General features: G+C 40.2%; 1 protein-coding gene across 1 annotated transcript in view; it reads left to right on the plus strand.

Annotated features, from left to right (window-relative positions):
- The first annotated feature begins 20,207 nt into the window (after nucleotides 1-20,207).
- The window catches only part of TSPAN13 (tetraspanin 13), a 32,866-nt gene continuing 31,752 nt past the window's right edge, over nucleotides 20,208-21,321 (plus strand). The window contains exon 1 of the mRNA XM_035020678.1: nucleotides 20,208-20,453. Within this exon, the coding sequence (XP_034876569.1) occupies nucleotides 20,391-20,453 (63 nt within the window). The 5' untranslated portion in view covers nucleotides 20,208-20,390. The remainder of the gene's footprint in view (nucleotides 20,454-21,321) is intronic.

Consider the following 21,321-nt stretch of genomic DNA (forward strand, 5'->3'; position numbering starts at 1 on the left):
TCTGGGCAAACAAGCACATGCTTTTTTTTTTTTTTTTTTTTTTTTTTTAAAGATTTTTTATTTATTTATTTGAGAGAGAGAGAATGAGAGACAGAGAGCACGAGAGGGAAGAGGGCAGAGAGAGAAGCAGACCCCCTGCTGAGCAGGGAGCCCGATGCGGGACTCGATCCCGGGACTCCAGGATCATGACCTGAGCCTAAGGCAGTTGCTTAACCAACTGAGCCACCCAGGCGCCCCCCAAGCACATGCTTTTTAAAGGAAGATAATCTATCAAAAATAGACTAGGTAAAAGTACACAGATTACTAGGAAACCTCAGTGCTACACCTACCCAGTTAGGATCATGTCTAAAGTTTCTTACAATCTTGATGTCCTCATCTTCAGCTCTTCCCTGTTAGAGCCAAACTGGGAATCATGAGTATTTATCAATCTTCCAGTCAAGAGAATCCCATGGATACTGATACCATGTAAAGAGGAAGCTCCAGGGCGCCTGGGTGGCTCAGTTGGTTGGGTGGCTGCCTTCGGCTCAGGTCATGATCCTGGAGTCCCAGGATCGAGTCCCGCATCGGGCTCCCTGCTCAGCGAGGAGCCCGCTTCTCCCTCTGACCCTCCCCCCTCTCATGTACTCTCTCTCATTCTCGCTCTCTCAAATAAATAAATAAAATCTTTAAAAAAAAAAAAAAAGAGGAAGCTCCACTTTTAATCATTTGTTTAACAAATATCTAGTGTTCGATGACTAGGAGACCCATACTGTGATCCATGGTGGGCACTCAGCACTAAGGAGACAGACCTAGTCTGTGACTTTGTGGAACTCAAGTTTTACTGGGAAAGAAAAATATGTAAATACAAAAATGAATACTTAATTGCAATGATTGGAAATGGTTTGAAGGAAGAATACAAGGTGTTAGAACATTTATTAGATGGACCTAATTTAGTATGAAGGTAACATTTAACTTGAGAAGCAAAGGGTGCATGGAATTTAGTCAGGCCAGCATGACAGGGAGGTGGTGCAGGGAACAGGGACATGGGGTTGGGGGAGAAAAGATGGGAGGATGGATGGTTCTGGCAGAATGAACAATGATCCTGCATGAAGGCCACACAGGAGATCAGATTCAATGTGGCCTAGAAATAGAAAAAGGAAAAAGGTCAGTGAAGACACAGAAGCAGGGGGAGTTAGGGGAGAAGGTTGAGAAATGAGCCTGTAAAAGTAGACTGGGCCAAATTAAACAATTTGGGTTTTATTCTTAGAGCAAAAGAGATATCTTTTTTTTCCAGCTTCATTGAGATATAATTGACACAGAACATTGTGTAGGTTTAAAGTGTGTAACATATTGACATGATACATTTATATATTGCAAAACGATTACCACCAGAGCATTAGTGAACACCTCCATCCTATCACATAATTACTATTCTGTTTTCATGGTGGGAACATTTCAGGTCTGCTCTCGTAGCAACCTTTAAGTATATAATACAGTATTATTGGCCCAAACCACTATGTTGCACAAGGATCCTCAGAAGTTAATGTTATAACTGCAAGTTTGTACCCTTTGACCAATACTTCCCCATTTCCTCCATTCTGACCCTGGTAACCATCAAGTCTAAGAGAGATCTCGAAAGCTCTTGAGCAAGAGTGAGTTCTAACCAAATTTATGTGGAGGATGAATTGTAGGAAAAGAAGAGCGGAAGAAAAGAAGATGGTCCAAAGACCATCCTAGCAACCCAGGTGCATACAAGGGGTACTGAAGCACTGTGAAGACAAAAGGGACCTGGGGAAGGAGACAGATTTCCCAAAAGTAAAATCAGCAGGACTTGATGATGGAATGTGGGGGTAGTGTGAGGTACAGCAAGATGTCAGGAGGTTTTTCGCATGAGTCAGTGGCGATGATGTTTGCTTGCAGTGATGAAGGTACCTTGGAGGAGACAGCAGACCCAAGAAGAATGAAGTTGAATTTTGGGGAGGTATAAAAATCAAGAGTTAAGTTTGAAGTAAAACAACACATGTAGTTAAGTGTGTAAGTCAGAAGAGAACTGTGGTCATTTAGACAGTGTTCAGTATGACAGGAGACTAGCTGATCACCTAGGGCAGAGGTACTCAATTCTGGATTTTCATTAAAATCACCTGGAGGGGTGTGTGTGTGTGTGTGTGTGTGTGCATTTAATATGGACGTCCAAGACCCAGTCTGAAGCAATTGGCTCAAAATAGATTGAAGTGAAACCCAGAAACCAGTATGTTCAAAAGCTTTGGGGTGCCTGGGTGGCTCAGTGGGTTAAGCGTCTGCCTTCGGCTCAGGTCATGATCTCAGGGTCCTGGGATCAAGCCCGGTGTCAGCGTGGGGCTCCCTGCTCAGCAGGGAGTCAGCTTTTCTGGCTGCCCCTTCCCCCACCCCCACTTGTGCTCTCTCTCTCTCTCAAATAAATAAATAAAACCTTAAAAAAAAATGTGAAAGCTTCCTCAGGTGATTCTAGTAAGCCACCAAAATTAAGAATTACTGGCTAAGATGAGCAGAAAGCTAAAATTAAGTTGTTTTTCACCTTATGTTCAAATTTTCTCATCTTGTGATAATGATATCTTCGTGCTAACATCCCTTAACTGATGATAACTTCATTTCCTCACAGACGGTTTCTTTTGTCTCCATTATCCCCGTACCTGGGTTTTCACTCTTCCCTAGCGCTTGGATTAAATCTGGGGTCTAACAAAAACAACCACATTTTACAATGGAAAAAATCAAAATCCAGGACATCATCAGTGGGACAATTTGAAGGTTTAAGGATCTTCGGAACAATGACTATTCAGAGGTCTCCTTAGAGAATGAATGCCTGTGGATGACATTACCAAACACAAGAATCACGGGGGAAAGAAAAATGCTCTTGCCATGCTGTGTCACATCTCTTTTCAAAGGCAAACATCTCAGATGCTGGGGTATCTTTACTCATTCTAAAGAAAAGGTGGACAGCCTCAGACTGTGCCAGGACTTACTTACCCCATCACCTCCGCTCTTCAGTCACTGCAACCGAAAGAGTAATTTTCTGCCTGGTGAGCTGCTGTGGCTTGAAAATTTAAGTATAAATAACAAGTGTCAGAAAGTCTTTAATCAGCAAATTAGCATTTCAAAAGATCAAAGATAATAGACCTTGAAGTCTCTCTCTGCTCTATAGAGCTGTCACCAGGCTAATAGTTTAGATACTCCTGTCTCCTTCCTTTCTGTCTCTTCATAGCTGTCCTGTGGCTCAGAGTGTGGCACCCCCCCCTCCCCCCCTGCCAGTTTAAGGAATGTGCTGCTCATTCCTTTTCCCTTTGTGGTTTTTCTATGAATGTCTTTTTCTATTTTCTGTTCTTGCCCAGTTGTCCTTCCTCCTGTACCTTTCATGACACAAATATTTATTGTCTACTTTGTTTTAGGCTCTGTGCTAAATTCTGGATATTTAACAAAAAATAAAACAGATATGAGCCTTGCCCACGTATGTATATATCATGTTTGCATTTTCCCTTTCCTTCAGTCTGTCTACTTTTTCTTCCTATTTTGTTAAAAAGAAAACCCCAGGCTCAAAATGGCATCCGGTTAAGGCCCCAAGTCAGTAAACCAAGACTTAATACCTAACTTCACTGCAGTTCCAACCCCCCAGAAATGTAACCTTTAACTAGCCAACATGGGAAGTTCCTGGTCAGCACGAGGAAATGTACTGATAGTTCCCTTCTGTTTCCCTTAGGAGGGCCACCCTGCCTACAACAATGGAATCTTTGCTAATAATTTCCTTTTTTTTAACTCCCTCTCTACCTTCAGAAACCTTTCCTTTTCTGTAGTCCTGGAAGCTGCCCTCTACTTTCTAAAAAGGATGCTGCCTGATTCATGAATCAATTAATTAAGCCAATTAGATCTTTAAAATTTACTCAGTTGAACTTTTGTTATTTAACTTCTTACATCTACATTAACTGGCTATAATGTGGCATTAAATTCTTTAGAAATGCAATTTATGTGTATTGAATCTAATCTCCTCCCTTTCACTGTGCCATGTTTTAATGCTTTTTTTCCTTCAAAAATTAAAATAGTCACTGAAGCTAACTGAGCAGAGTCTGGGATCTTGTCTGGTATTCAAGCACATTAATAATTCTCAGTAAAATGTGTTAAAATTATTCACAGCAAGTGGAATAAATAAAAGACTACACTTAGTCTCATGTCATTTTAGGTTGTTTTGCTACAGAAAGAATCTCTGCACCAGACTTAAAACAACTTTATAATTTTCAGAGCTTTTTAAATTTTTAGAATAAGAATAAAGGACTTTGGATTTGCCCAGCACATGCCTGCCCGTAGTAGACATTCCTAGAAATATGTGTGGAATGAAATTTCAACTACTTTATTTTCTTGGACACTAAAATAAAATATGTACATCACGTAAAGATAAATATAGTTAAAAATAAGAGGCTTGATTCTCTCTGTTGAAAATAAGAGATTTTCCTCCCTTTCTTTTGCCAGAAAAGTTGTAATTGGAAGTACTTCTCCTCTCTTTGAAATGCATAGAAATTCTTTTGAAGACTAGATTGGCACTTAGTCAGTGGTATGACAGAGAATGTGTTTTTCAAGGACCTGGGAGTCATCTCTTTGAAATGTGAACATCAAGGGAGATAGGGCCCCTCTCAGGTTCCATGGGATGATGGTAGCCTAACTTAGGTGGGCACCTTGCTCCAAGTTGCAAAACTACTTTCTGTCATAAAGATATATGTTTTTCTTCTTGATAAAGCCTATTAGCTAACATAGATGGTCCTCCCATTACCAGGTAAAGTTAGGATGAACTATGTGTGACAGATGGTGCGGTCACATCTTCTTAGTTGAGGACTAGGTATTATTTTTCTTGCAAATATGCACATGATGGGTTGTGTCTGCTTAGCTCCATAAAGGCATCTGAGTCCTTTCTGTTCTTGCGGTCACTTAGAGGGTTGCCTATGACGTGTTTCACATCCTGGTTTAATGTTTATTCAGTGACAACAACAAAAAAGATGTTTCTCTACTACCTTTGTGGAGAGGATTTCTGGGTTGAAAGAGGATTTTGTTTTTAATTCTATTTCCCCAACAATTTATACCATGATATAGTAGCCACATTTTAAAGATAATGTTCAGGGGCACCTGGGTGGCTCAGTTGGTTAAGCTTCTGACTCTTGATACCAACTCTGGTCTTAATCTCAGGGTTTGAGTTCAAGCCCTGTATTGGGCTACAATGCTGGATGTGGAGCGTACTTAAAAAATAAAGAGAATGTTCAGCCAATTTTAACTCCTTCCTAACAAAATGTTTGTTTGTTAATGATAAATTTCAATTAATGGTAAAGTAACTCCTTGCATAAAATAAGGGCAGTTGATAGGTGCCACTTGTAAAAGTCATATGTGTACCTCTTAAATATTGCTGCATAAGTCAGAGACTGCTGGGATGGAGTGGGTAAGGAATGATATTTGAGTAAAATGAAAGAAAAGATAAGGAAATTTTCTGAAGTCAGGAACAAAAGGTAAAGAGAGAAAAGGAAAGGATCAGGGCTGAGCTTGTCTGAGAGGTTATTTAATGAGTATGATGGTTAATTTTATGTGTCAACTTGACTGGACTATGGGAGGCCCAGAGGGCTGGCAAAACCCTATTTCCTGGTGTGTCCCCAAGTGTGTTTTCAGAGATTAGCATTTGAATTGGTAGACAGAGTAAAGATCTACCTCACGAAGGCGGGTGGGGGTCATCCAATTGTTTGAATGCCTGAATAGATCCGAAAGGCAGAGGAAGGTCAAATTCACTCCTTTTGCTGGAGGTCGGACATCCATCTTCTCTGGAACCTTGCACATCAGCACTTTTAGTTCTCCAGTTTTCAGACTCGGACCTAGATTTAAACCATTGGCCCCTCTCTGATTTTGGGGTCTTTGGACTCAGACATACCATTGGCTCCCTTGGTTCTCAGGCCTTGAGACTCAAACTGAATTATACAAGGGCTCTTACTGCTTTTCCAGCATCAGACAGCAAATAATGGGACTTTTTGGTCTCCATAATTGTATAAGCCAATTCCTATAAATAAATCTCCTTCTCTCTCCCTCTCTATGCTATTGGTTCTTTTTTTTTTTTCTGGACAACTCTGACAAATACAACAAGCCTCATTACAATGTTCCTGTAGAGTTATCAATTTTAATTCAGTTAAGATCACAAACACATGTGTTCTCATGTAAACTTCGTTTTATCCAGGCCTTTGAATGAAGTTTAATTGGTCACCTCACTGCATATATTTGAACTTGCTGTAACTATTGTAGACCTGCAGGTATTTTCTGAATTTAAAATTCAGAAATATCTTTGGTTGCGCAGAGAATACTTGACTCAATGGCCTTATGAAGACTTATGCAAGCTCCTGTGTCTGCAAGTTCAGAGGAAGTACAGGGCTTCAGGATTGACTAAATCCAGTGACTCAGGCTATATTTCTTTGTTATTCTATTGGTTGTGATTTCTTTGTGTTACCATCATCCTCAGGTTTATCACGGCATGTTTGCTTTACATCTGCCTACTATGAAAGGAAACTTTTGCCCAACTACTTCAAGCAAGACTACTGAGATTCTCCTTAATCAGACCATTTTTTTTCACATGTCTACATCTGAATCAGAGCTGCTGGCCAAGGGAGGCTATTAAACCACCAAAAACTCATCCTTGTAGATAGAGTGAGATTACCTTCCTCTGTGTTACATGTGCTGCTTGGGAAATTAGTGTATACTTTTATCAAGGGAGAAGGTAGTTGGAGTAAATGGATACTGGGGAGGTACGCAACCCATAATGCATAGTATAGGCCAACACATGTCTGTTACATAAAATTGTACAATGTGCAATCTACCAAGGAACCCAGGAGTTTGCCATACTAGATTCTATAAGGTTGTTTTAAAAGAGATTTTATTTATTTTTGAGAGAGAGGGAGAGCATGAGTGGGGGTGGGGAGGGGGAGAGGGAGACACAGACTCCCTGCTCAGCAGGGAACCTGATGTGGGACTTGATCCCAGGATCCTGGGATCATGACCTGGGCTGAAGGCAGATGTTCAACTGACCCAGAGCCACCCAGGCGCCCATGTTGTCCTAGATTCTAGAGAAGACTCAGGGTATGCCTGCTTTGTGTATCTTCTCATAGCAGTATTATCATACTTGCAATGAGTCATTACCATGTGACATGCCTGTGGGTGACAGGCACAGTGCTGACTACATTTGGTTTTCTGGGCAACTTCATGGTCCCTTGCAGTAGTTACTTTAGAAGATGATCTATAAGAAGTGGCTGGGGCATTTAAGACGGGGGTAAGTTTGCCATGCTCCCTCTTCCTGTGCTATGAGAACCTTAGAAGCCTCCATATTGGGATACTCACATCACTAGAGGATAGAGCCTCCATGAACCCCAATCAGGTTACAGTACAGAGCAGAAGGCTCTTCTGTCTCTGATGGGACAGCCTGAGCAACAAATAAACTTTGGTTTCATTAATCCATGAGATATCCAGGTTAATGTTACCACATTATAACCTAGCCTATCCTGATTAGATATTATGTCATTATTACATCATACATGGGATTATCTGAGTACTATTATAACTTTCAAGTGTTTTTATCTCCTATTTATCATGCAATATTTATATTGGTGGATGTCAACTGCTGGTTTATTGAAACATTTTCTCTTTATGGTCCAATCTTTGTCGCTTTTAGAGCTATAAATTAATATATAAAACATCCTTTCCTTACCCAGCCTTGCCACTGGGTCTATAGTTTAACAACAGAAGTATATGTTATTTTTATGACTAAAATTAAGTTTTTAAGTCTGAGTTTCATGGTTAAGGATTCAGTAACTACTATAAGAGTCCACTTAAGAGCACAAATGAGTTACACTGAAAATACTGCTTTGTTGCTCCTAAGTTGAGAATATATAACAAGGTTTTATATTCACATACTGCTTTCACATTTTTAGATTTTTTTCTTTGTTTTATCTTGTTTTCTCTTCACTGTGATTTAATGAGGTATTACAAGAAGAGTATAATTGCAGGTTATAGATGAGTAAACTGAGGGTCAGGCTTAACCAAGGTCTAATCCGTGGCTAAAACAAGATTTATAGACTCCCAAATCAGTGGTATTTATATCATGCCACATGTCAAAACCACTTCTCTAAATATAATAGTCGTATTTCCTATGATTTTCTAAAAAAATGAGGCAATAATTAGACTTACTTTTAGCAGCATAAACTTATTTACTGCATTTTGCCTTAAGATAATTGGTTAGAACTGGAAGTTTACTTTATGCTTGCTAAGAAACACAAGAATGATTGAAAACTCTCTTATTTGTGCTGTTTTGTAAGTAAACTCCAAATCTAAAACTATGTATGTCTAGAAATTAGCATTGGAATGTTTTATTATACAAATGTTAATTATGAAAAGCATTTATTTTCCGACTGAAAACATAAGTTTACAATGAACATACTTTAGGACCTGGCAGCGTAGTTAGCATTATGTATTAGATATTGTGGGTGGGGGGGACAAACCCACCCTCAGGCCCCATGAGTCACTAGACAGATTCAGAAAGGCTGCTATATGCATGGTTGTGGTTTCTTACAGTGACAAGATACAGACTGAAATCAGCAAAGGAAAAAGGTACATGGGGAGAGGGCCAGGACTAATCAGGTACAAGTTTTCAAGAGTTCCCTCCCAGGGTTGTCTCACAGGGACACACTTAATTCTCCCAACAATGATGTGTGACAACACATGCCAAGTGTTGCCAACCCGGAAGCTCACCTAAGCCTCCATGTCCAGGGTTTTTATTGGGGTTCAGTCACATAGATGAGCAGTCCAGTGTGACTGACCACAACTCAGACTCCAGTCCCTCCCCTGTCCCCATCTCCTGCCAGAACAAAACAGGCATTTACTATAAAAACAACATAGCCCATGGCCTCAGACATACAAACACACTTAGGTAAGCTATTCTAAAGGCTCAGACCATCTCTGAGAAACTGGTCCAGGGCAGTCCTCAAGACTGGCTTTTCTTTGGAATGCAGGGTTTGAGTGACTCAGGCCTGCACAAAATAATGAATCCTTTTGTCCCTAGATATAGATTGGGACCTGGAATTAGAACAAAGCAACTCTACTGTGTGCCCAATAACGAATCCCTTACAATCCCTAAAACCTCAACTTTGTGATCCTTAAAATGGAGTAAATAACATAAAATATTATAATGATCTCATTGGAGTATCATAAAAAACAAGTGAAGGAATAGGTAAAAATAAGTTTTATAACTTATACTTTATTCGGGTGATTATGGAAAGTAGGGGCTAGAAATCTTGTAATAAACACGTGATAGTGTCAATGTTTTGTGCATTTGTTTATTCATTCCATATGCATGAACCGAATGCCTAGAATTTGCTGAGACTAGGAGAGAACAAAATGTTAAGCTTTACTAATATGCTTCTTTCTCTCACAAAATTTATGATATATTAATAAAGCATAGGGAGATAGGTGAAAAGACCTGGGAACATTGTGATAAAGATGGCAATGGGGCTGGTAGATGGGGGTTGCTTCGATGAATAATGTGACCAGGTTAGTGGTGTCCAGCAATTATTCCAATTATTCGATTCATCTAGTCAAGGGACAGTGAGCAGAAGGTGCATGGATCCCTTCTGACTGGAGACTTTAACGGCAGGTGTATGTTCTCCAGGCTCTTGGGTCACTGCATGGAAGACAGCTGTTCTGACTTCGAATTTTGCATGTGTGAGCAGGCTAAAGTCTGAAGCGAGGAGGCTAGTTTTAGACGCTAGCACGGCAAACCTTAGGAAAGCTATCCTGAATGGATAGAGAGGCCGGGGATGAAGGGTGGGGGTGGGGTGGAGAAGAATATAAATAAACCTTTTCGCAGGCTTTGGGAGGGATTCTAGCAATGTGTTCAAATAGTTCAATGTTTTTGTGAAATTTGCGAACATACGATATTTTAACCCTAATCAGCTGACTCTCTCTACGCCAACTTCCCTCTCTGTTAATCTGCTCCTTCTTGTTGAATGGTTTTGTAGAAGCTGTCAGCATATTTGGATTGAGTTAGGGGAAGTGGAGTTGGGGATATATTTAGTTTGGGTTTAGTGTCAATAGTTTTGTAGCCTGCAGCCACTTCCATATGTAGTTAGTTATTCCATATATATTTCATATATAGTTTAGCCAGTCCTGTGTAGGAATGGCTTCCAGGAAAATTCATATTGAGACGGTGTCACCTCACCCCATGAAACATGAAGGTGCAGTGCCAGAAGTCATAGTGTCTTACGGATTTATCCTATAGAACCCAGCACAAAAAGAATATGAAAAACAAAGCTTGTGATGTATGGGGCCAGAAGTCTGTAGAAAATTTTTTCAATCATCAGATATGTAAAATTGTAAATGGAAGATTTTGTCTCAGCCACACCTCATCAAAATGGAAGTTTTCTCCTATCAGAGAGAATTACATAAAACTCCTGATATTTCACTACACATGGATATCAATGCAAACTTATTGAGTGTTGTCAATTCAAGAGTATTTAAGATCATGGAATGCCTTGAAATGAAAGAAACTTGTTAGGGGGTAGCAGCTAGCATCAAAGATCGTCCCCAGTGCCTGGTGGGGGCTGTGACCTTGTATAAGGGCTAAGTCTCCTCCCCTGAAATCGGGGTTGGCCATAGCAGGGTTTTGACCAATAAAGTATGGTAGATCTGATGGAGGTGACTTCTGAAGCTACGTTCTAAGAAGTCTTGCAGCTTCTGCCTGGATCTCTTGGAAAGCGTACTCCAGGAGCAGCAATACGTTGTGTAAGAAGTCCAATTACCCTGAGATTGCCATGTGAGGAAGCTCATGCTAGTCAGGTGAAGAGCCTGCATGCCCCACCTGCTTCCGCCATCCCAGCTGAGGCTCCAGACATGTGGTGAGGAAGTCATCTTGTATGTTTGGCCAGTCTGAGCTTTCAGATCACTCTTAACATTTGCCTCCAACTGGTAGCAGCAGGATGAGAAATCTCAAGTGAGAAATGCCAAGCTGAGTACACTGTGGTATAATTAAAGACAGCCACAAAATCTTTGCCACACTCCTATCAAGAGTTTGGGTCTATTTCCCTCTTCCCTTGAATTTGGCCTGGCCTATGACAGCTCTGCCCAGTAAGTCCAGTGGAGGTGATACTGTGCCAGTTCTGAGTCCCATCTTTAAGAGGATTGTTAGTGTTCATCTTGCTCTTAGAGCACTGAGCCACTATATGGTAAATTCAGAGAGACCGCATGGAGAGGCCCTGAAATGACATGGAGAAAGGATGTCCCAGGTGAACCCCAGCCTGTAAGGATGGACCCTCCAGACCAGTCTGGCTGCTACCTGAATATCGCCAAATGGCCCTGTCAATACCATATGGAGCAGAAGAATTGGCCAGCCAAGCCCTGCTCAAATACTTGACCTATAAAATTGTGAGATATAATAAAACGGTTATTGTTTTAAGCTATTAAATTTGGGGGTAATGCGTTCTGTAGAAGTAGATAATGATGAGAGGTTTTCCACAAATTTATATAGCATTACCAATAATGAATTGTGACTGTAAGTTGTAAAGCAGAAAATGCTCATCTAAATTATTCATAATAAAAATAAACTTCAATCAACCATGCTGGAGGAAGATTGAATTACGCTTCTATCCTTTTTGTTGAAAATGCTACAAAACGGTTGTCATATAAAGAAGAGAGTAAGTAGACAAAATATAGGGAAAATGTATTATAGAGTTGTATAAGGTGGTTAATAAAACAATATTTTTTTGGCATTTTGTGAGGTTTGTAGTACTTATCATTTATTTTAAAAATTTAGAATTTGTTTTCTTTTTCCATTTTAGACAATTATTTTTTTTATACCTAAGTTCATTTTTTTTTTTTTTTTTGGTACTTTGGTATTCTTTTTCTTAATGAGTTCCTCCAAGTTTTCAGAAAACTGAGGTCAAAGGGAAGATTTTACAAGCTTCCAAAGAGAAAAAAAAAAACAAATTATCATAAGCAAATTATCAGGAGGGGCGTCTGGGTGGCTCAGCCGACTGAGTGTCTGGCTCTTGATTGATTTCAGCTCAGGTCATGATCTCAGCATTGTGGGATCAAGCCCCGTTCAGGCTCCATGTTCAGAGTGAAGTCTGCTTGAGATTCTCTCCTTTTGCTCCTCCCCATGCTTGCACTCTCTTTCTCTCTTTCTCTCTCTCTCAAATAAGTCAATAAAAAAAATCTTCAAAGTATCAGGAATCAGAAAGACTGTGGACTTTTCAAAAGCACTGCAAGATAAATTTATTAGAGAAAGACCTTCAAACTTACAAGGAGAAACAATTTCCAACCTGGAAGTCAGTATACTAGGAGCTATTAATAAAATGACAAAGAAGAATGAAAATATTTTCTGACCAGTGTATAGTCTCAGAAAATTTACCATGCTCCCTATTTCAGGAAAGTTTTAAACAACGTGTGCCAGTATATTTAAACTTGTGTAAACAGGATATGACCTAACTCTGGCACACTTTTAATTCCCAAAACTAGGTCTCTTTGCCCTAAATTGTACCTGGTAGACTTTGCCAAAAATATCATGAAGACACAGTTGGCACTTTATGGCAATAACTGCTAATATACAAAACCCTCTGATGTGAAAAGACAAGGGTCAATTTATCAGCTCCATTCCCTAAAAAACAGTTACCGTGCAAGTGAAAAATTTGTGCTAGAAACCAATTTTGAAAAATACACATGGTTTTACGATTTTTTTTCTGGAATAACAAGAACATTGTTTATATAATAAAAAATCTGAGATTACTTCAGGTTGTAAATTTTTCTCCCCTCCTCCACTATTTCACAGTGTAATCACAAAGGGATCCTCTAGGACCATTACTCACACCCCAGGAGTGCCCCTTTACCATTTTCCAATCACTCTTTCCACACATACCTCCTCAAATTCTTGATTCTCCTGACATTTATGGTTCTCAATCCCTTGCTTTTATTTCTAGTTTGACTCTTTGGCACTCATCTCTAAATATTGCATTAGAATTGGTGTTTTTGAGCTTTATATAAAAGGAATCATACAATATACAGTCTTGTATTTCTACTTTCTTTTAACCCCGTGTTTGTAAGACGTATGCTGTATTTTGTTCACTTTCAGTTTGAAGATAGATTTCCATTATGTGATTGTAGCATGATTTCATTATCCATTTCCAGTATTGATGGATATCTGAGTGTTTCCAGCTTGAACGATTTCTACTGTACCAGGAGCTGCATTATACTATATCAGTCTTACTTTTAGAACTCATAAGCTGTTTATAGATAAGAGGCAAAAAGATACTTTTTTAAAAAATTTAACATTTGTTCACCCTTATAAATGTCCGGTTTCCTTCTATTTTCCTCAAACATAATGACAGCTTATTGAAATAAATTCAGTTGACCCCTTTAATTGCATCTTTTCCTATTCATTTTTACCTATTGTTCTCTGATATATGTGTATTAACTAAGACAGTATTATTAGCTTTCAGATATAAAAATTATGCATTTACTGAAGTAGCCTTTGGACTAAATAAATACAATACATGTGGATTTACAATACTCAAAATGGAAACAGATTCAGGCCTTAGAATCAATACAGTAGATTTCCAGAAAGTTCTTTCAGGTGTGATGGAACCTTAAAAATATCAGTTCATTTCAAATTGTACTCTCATTGGTACATCACTAACATAGCCCATGAAAAAAAAATTTGGAAGGGAGGATGTGGAGAAAACAGAGGCAAAGAGTAAGCGGATTATCCCCTCCTGAAAGCTGATTGTACCCCCTCATTAGAGGCAGCTGATCAATGGTCTGGTTGGATTTGTCTGGCCGTCAAGCTGGATTTGCCAATTAGGCCCTGGAATTGTATGTAATGCTACCATAGCTGAATATGCCACTAAAAATAGTCGCAGAAATTCAGAATTGAGATTTTAATGCCATAGCATATGACAAGATGGTCCTATATATGCATACTTTTAGTCCCGTTGACATCAAATGGAAGGAAAAAAAGAAGTTGGTAAAAGCCAAAAAAAAAAAAAAACCTTCAAGTTTAATTTGTGGTCAGAAGAAAAAATTTTCTGTAAATGAATTGTTATTTGAAATCCTTTGACATTAATAGTGAAACATCCTGCATAGCAAAAGGGAATCAATATTATTGTAGGATGGAAGAATATGTTGTATTCAATTGCTAAGGTCTGGCATAACATCAAAAAGGGTAACACAGGGAAAATAGCAGAAGAGATAGACTTGGAACAAGAGGAGCAGCTATTGATCAGCTTCTTTGTCTTATTCTTGGCCAAGTAACTCCCTTGTTATGCTTCACTGAATCCAAAAGATTACAAATCATTTCAAAGGAAAGATTCTGCAGTTCTTTCCTTTATTTGTCCTGCAGACAGAAGAATATCAGAGGAATAATGGATGAAAAAAAATGTGTAATAAAATATCTATTGGTCATTAAAAATCATTTACCTGGATCAATTTTAGTTAAAACCATTGACAGACATTTTAAAAATTGGCATTTGATATATTTAATAATATTTCAGGAAACATACAGGGGTTTAGCATAGCAAGGTGTACTGTAGTTGAAGTGATTTTAATTTGCTATATCACAGATATTTTATGTGACTATAAAATGTGCATGAACAATTTCATGTTTATCTAATTTCACGTTTGTATATCTGAGAAGCCCAGGAAGTCTTTTGGTAGAGCAGTTAACAATGCTGTACAAAAGCTTAGGAGTCATTTTGCTTAAGATTTATTGAACACAGGGCGCCAGGGTGGCTCAGTCGGTTAAGCAGCTGCCTTCGGTTCAGGTCATGATCTCAGGGTCCTGGAATTGAGCCCCGCATCGGGCTCCCTGCTCCGCAGGGAGCCTGCTTCACCCTCTCCCTCTGCCTGCAGTTCCCCTCGCTTGTGCTCACTTCCCCTCTCTTTTTGTCAAATAAATAAATAAATAAATCTTAAAAAAAATTTATTGAACACAATGAAGTCCTTGTATTGAATTATTAAAAAAAATGTTGACCTTAAACTTGAATGGCAAAAAAATAATAAAAAATTAAGACAATGTCAAGCTCAATCTAAACCATGAAGAGTTTTTATTAAAATTTTTTAACAGCCTTTTTTTTTTTTTTTTTTGGTAAACTCTACACCCAGCATGGGGCTCGAACTCATGACCCCAAGATCAAGAGTCACATGCTCTACTGACAGAGCCAGCCAGGCACCCTCATGAAGAGTTTTTAAATGTTTGTTAAAACCTGAAATGGATTACCCAGAGGAAGTTAGAGAATTTCCTTCCCTGATAAATGATGAGGACTGAAAAATTGAAAGATGTTTTGAAATGTGACTACAGAAATATTTTTAGGGCATAAGGGGAAAATGTATTTAGAATTATTTTTCAAGAAAATGCACATCTCAGATCTATTGTGGACAGCATAATTGAAGCTAGTCTCAATGTTATACTTTGATATCCATCATTGCATTTATGCTGATGTTTCCAGCCAATGACTGAGTATGGTAGGGATACTGAGGCAGCTACATTCCAGGGGAATGTGCTAGATTTTTTGGACATCTGACCTTGGCTCAATGACACTCTTCTGGCCTTGCCAAATCTTAAAACTTCCCTGAAGTCTAACATCTTTCTCTCTCCCTCCTCCTTCGTCTTTCTTCTTCCCTTCTGCCTCCCTCTCTCCTTCCTCTCTCTTCTTTTCTTCCTTCTCTACTTCACAGAGGTCAGAACTCCATTATGTTCTCACAACTTCCTGTAACTCCTAGGAAAGCTCACAGATGTGTCTTCCAATAAATTTCTTGCACATCTCTTCCAGTCCTGGTGTCTGCTTCTCAGAGGAATTGGACTAATGCATAAGAATGCTGTTTCCCTGGCTCAAAAAAAAAAATTAATTAAACAAAGGACTAGGAGGAGAAAGGAGTGTACCAATCTTCTGAATTGTTAAAAAATTATTTCATATTAAAGATTTATTTAAGGACCAAGACATTACATGTAAGACTGATTAAATTTAGTTTATCTTTGTTACTCCCATTTAAAAATTCTTAAAAACAGTTTGCTTAGGAGACCCAATTTTTAAAGAAAATAAATTTCAGTTATCCATTCTATTGATTTTATGGCCAAAGATAAATTTATCATATAAACATAAAACTTCCTCTTCCACTTAATAAAATATAGTCTCTTATCTTAGTCTCCATTGAAACTCTGAGAATTACAGTCCAATGTCCTGTTCTTTTTCTCACATAAACAAAGGTAATTTGTAGGGTGGCTCAGTCCGTTAAGCATCTGACTCTTGGTTTTGGCTCAGGTCATGATCTCATGGTCTTGAAATTGACCCCATGTTGGGCCCTATGCTGAACATGGAGCCTGCTTGATTCTCTCTCTGCCCTCCCCCCAACACTTGCACTTGCTCTCCCTCTCAAAAAAAAGGAGGGGGGACAATTTGTCAATAAAGTGGCAGTTTGGAGGCATAATATGGAAAAAGGACATTACTTGTGGCAGATTTTATTTTTCAAAGATACACTGCAGTGTTTCCCATATATGAGCTCCTCTGTAATGTGACCTTGCAACCCTCCCATCATAGGTGGAGTCTGTGTTCCCCTCACGTTGAATCTGGGCAGGCTCATGTTCCTTGGATCAGTAGGGAATGGTGGAAATGACCATTCTTAGATCTGTGGGTTGATATCTGTTACTAAGTTTAGAAGATTCCTAACCATTATTCTCTTTATATATGTCTTCTGTCACATTTTCTTTGTCTTCTCCTTCTGCACACACACTACTCGATTTTGTCCCACAGATAACAGAGGCCCGGGTGCTTTTTTTTTTTAACTTTTTATCTTTGTGTTTTAGTTTGAGTAATTTCTTTTGACCTGCTTTCAACTGATTTTTTTCTTCCATTTTATCCAGTTTGCTTAAATCACATTTAAAAATTTTTCTGAGTGTATTTCTCATTTCATTTAAATTTTTTCCAACAATCTTGATTTCTGCTGAACTTCCCCATATGTTCCTGCATGTTTTTCACTGAATCCTTTAACAAATTTGTCACACTGAGTTTTCAGGACCTGTCTGGTAATTCTAACATCAGGATCATCTCTGGGTCTGATTCTATTGACCATTTCTTCTTTTGACCATAAGCCCCAATTTTTTGATTATCCACATCTTTCATAATTTTTGATTATGTGTCAGATGGTATATATAAAAGAACTATTGAGAATGAATTAAGGAATATTTACTCCCAGAAAATGGTACATGCCTTATTCTATCAGGTTGCTACTCTGGGTGCCTAACTCAGTCTAAACTATAGTTGAGCTGGGTCAGAATTTGTTACAATTTTAATTAAATTCAATCAGCCTTGGCTTCAAATATTTTTGAAGGCATGATCAAGACTTTTCTTCTACAGGAAGGAGGCCTGTGTAGAGAGCTCTTGTACCTTATGCCCAGTCACCAGCTTTCTGAGCCTTGGAAGGTCTCTGTGCTTTACAACATAGTTGTTAACATTTTGTTTGCTGGGGAGTGGTCTTGGTTCTCCAGTCATGTTCATTCATGTCCTTGTGAGATTTCTCCTTATCCTGCTGTTCTGTCTCAGATTTGGAGGGCTGTTACAGTATACCATAGAGGGATTTTTCTTAGTCTTCAGCAGTCAATGCCTTGGATTAAAGACCTGGATTGCTCTGTAGGGGTCTTTCTCACCTTTCCTGTCCTGACCCCAGCTGTTAACCACTATTTTTCTTTTTTGGTATTTGGGAAAGATCTGTGAATCTTGAGATAGTTGAGGAAAGAGCACTCTTCTCTGACCACAGACTTTGTTTTTGTTTTTGTTTGTTTGGTTTTAAGATTTTATTTATTTATTTGATAGAGAGCAAGCACAAGCAGGGGGAGCAGCAGGGAGAGGGAGAAGCAGGCTTCCTGCTGAGCAGGGAGCCCGACATGGGGCTTGATCCCAGGACCCAGGGACCATGACCTGAGCTGAAGGCAGCTGCTTAACCGACTGAGCTACCCAGGCGTCCCTGACCATAGACTTTGAAACATGTAACCCTTGTACTAAGTGAAGGTTCATGGGTTAAAGCTGGCAAGTAGTTGTTGACTCATTCTGTGGCTGGGGCCTCCTGGAACTGTCATACTAGTTCCCATATGGGCATTAAAAGATGGTTAAATGATCAACTAGTTTCTCTTTGTCTCTCATTCCATGCATTCTGCTTTCTGCAACCAATGCACACAAGATAAAAGCAACTGTGAACTCTTCTTCCTAAGAATGTCTTATTTCTCCCTGGATTTTAGTTCTTTTAGGTGTCTTTGGGTCTTCAGTTCTCTGATAGTTTTTTTTTTTTTTAACTGAATTTGTAGTGTTTCTGGCTCATTCTTGTTAGGATGGGACTAAATGGTCTTTTATAAATCCTAAAGAGAAATTCATTATGTTCATTTTTTTTCTAATTTGTAGTAGTTCCTTGGTTTTCTCTATTAAAGCCCATAACTCTTCTCAGACAATGCTTCTACAGCTACAGCTCTTGCTAGACTTTTGTAATTGTTCCCTAAATTGCTGTTCAGACTTAAGGGAAATCGCAACTACCTGTTCTTGCTAGATCTGAGCTGCTCCACTATCCTTTGTTGGCTTCCTTTAAACTGGTCCACACTTTTAAAAATAATCTCTTTACTAAACTCTTTTTAATTATGCTATTTCAATGAGCTATATCCTTCCTGCTGGACCCCTCACCAATATATTGGTGGCATTTCTCTGAGATAAAGAAAGAGATTCAACCCACACGGAGATAGGTGAGGGTATTGTGAAGAAGTCAAAGAAGAGTTGCCATGGTTGGGGGAGCAATGAAGTGGTAGCAATGTTGGCAGCATCCAGGAATGAGAAGAGGAAAAATAGATCTCCCTGCTAGTACCTCTTTAATAAGTCTCTGGCTTTTTAAAATGGAAAGCTGAGCAGCAATGTATTGGTTGGGTTGGAAGGTCATTTTCCAGATTGATTTTTGGAATACTTCTGGGTATGTACAAAAGGTTAATGTGGAATACAAAAGCTAAAGAATCAATGGAGCCTTCTTGGTGTGGTGGGGTTTGGAGAGGTAAGGAGAGGTTAGAAGAGGGAGCAGAAAATTAAACGAACACTATTTTGATCAGCTGCAGTGTTCTGTTTAACACATATTTAGCATTTGCTATCATATAATTTACTCAACATGAACCTTTAGGCTTCACATAAGTATCTGAACATTTCTTCATATAAAAGGAACCTTTTTTTTGGTAGAAGGTACTAGGAAACAACCAAGCCTTTATTGGCTTAGTTTACTGCCTGGAACATAGCAGGTATTAAAAAACTGTTAGATTTACTAATACTAGCTGATATGTATTGAGCACTTACATTGTGCCAGGCACTGTGCAGAAAGTGCTTAACATAATAACTCAATTTATGGTTGGGGAATCTGAGGATACAAGATGTATTTCCACAGTAGACAATAGTGTTAATGGACTGACTGAGGTGAAGACTTATCATTTAAAAAATTTTCATAATCCCTACTGGTGAAAAAAGAGAAGCTTATTGAAATTCAAGATTGAAAGACAAAGATTATCTCTCTTGATTTTCTCTTGCATGCACATATTCATAGTTATTAGTATTTTGCAAATCCCCGTAGAATAAATTTGACCTGACAGGAGTCACATTTATAGGCCATGTACTTGACCTATTTTCTAAGAGTAGCAGAGATTTCATTCTCTCCTTTTATTCTTTCACTTATTTTCTTCCTTTCATTTTCCCCCACTTCATTGTCCCTTTTAAATCTTTCACATTCATTAATTTATTTCTCCGCTTATTCCTTCATTCAAACAAGGCCAGGTGCTTAATTTTAAAATCTCATTCAAAATGGTGCCACGTCATTCACCAGGGTCAAGAACCGAGAGGTGCTGTCATATTTCTCTCTGCCAGCGTGGATCTCCGTCGAGCCCCGCCCTCTTCTCCTCACCTGCTCCTCAGGATACGACCGCGAGGCCACTGTCACACGCTCTGCCCTCGAGCTAGGTCCCCTACGGCCTCCGCCCCCTCCCCCTCGCCCCCGGGCCGCCCCGCCCCTCCCGGCTGCCTGCTGGCGGAGCGCATTTATTTGCATATTTCCTACCTTTGTTCCCTGCCGGCGGCCAATCAGCGCGCGGGGCGAGGCGGGGGGGCTGGGCGGGGCTCGGGCTCCGGCTCCGGCTCCAGCTGCGGCGGCCGCAGGTTCCAGAGCGGGTTCGAGCCGCGGCGGGCGCGCAGCGCACTGCAGCCCCAGCCCAGGGCCCCCCACCCCGGCCTCGGCCAGGCCCCACAGGCAAGGACAAAGAGGCTGTCCCGGAGGCTCCGCCCGAGCCACGGTTACCTGCGGTTGCGGGCACCACAGGCGCCAAGATGGTTTGCGGGGGCTTCGCGTGTTCCAAGAACTGCCTGTGTGCGCTGAACCTGCTCTACACAGTGAGTACCCTGAGCCCGTTCCTCCCCTCCCGGGGGCTTTCCACCTGCTCCGTTGCTCCTCGGTTTTCCTGCCTGACCAGCGACTCTGACTTCATTCCGCACCCCCTTCCCGTCTTCCCACGCTCTGCGCGCCCCTGGCCTCCCCATCAGTGCCCGCCCGAGACCAGGAGCCGGCGCTTGTCGCAGTCTCTTCCTCTACCTCATTGTGAAGCCGGCGTCTTTCTGGCTCACTGGCCGCGTCTCTGCCACATTGCTCTACCCCGCCCCCTCACCCACCGCCTTGTTTTTCAGTCATTTGACCAGACCTTCCCATCGCTATCCCTTCTGATACTGCCTCCTGGCTTCCAAACCCATCTGGGGCGGGTTTGGAGGCGGGAGAGCCGCCTCAGGTTTGAGGACAGTTTTGCAAAAATAGCGTGGTCTGAAACTGACAAGGCAGCATATGGATAGTGTGCATCTGGTTAGCTCTACGTGCTCTTGTGATTTGAATTGAGGTCACCGAGTAGGTTCACAGGATATCCGCAGCTTCCGAAGTTTGTTTCATTGCTTACATAAAGGGTTCTCTTTTCTTTTCTTTTTTTTTCTTGTCAGTTTGCTCATACTGGATGCTTTTTCCATGTGGTCTCCCGTCTTATTAATATCCTAACTCCATTTTAAGCGAAATCTTCCAGTAAATAAGCAAGCCTCCACCCAAGTCATTTCTTTGCTAACAAGCGTGGGCCTTTTGGTTTTAAGGTGCAGTCTATCTCTACGATTTTTGAGGCGCAATTCTGGGCGAACAGGAGAATGGGGGAGCAGGCTGAGGTTTATCGATTGCCTACCACAACCCAGGATTTCGTTTCTCGTTCTGACAGCCATCCGAGGCAAG

Source organism: Mirounga leonina, unplaced genomic scaffold (assembly GCF_011800145.1).
Source record: "Mirounga leonina isolate KUSES-001 unplaced genomic scaffold, KU_Mleo_1.0 Mir_174, whole genome shotgun sequence".
NCBI lineage: Eukaryota > Metazoa > Chordata > Mammalia > Carnivora > Phocidae > Mirounga > Mirounga leonina.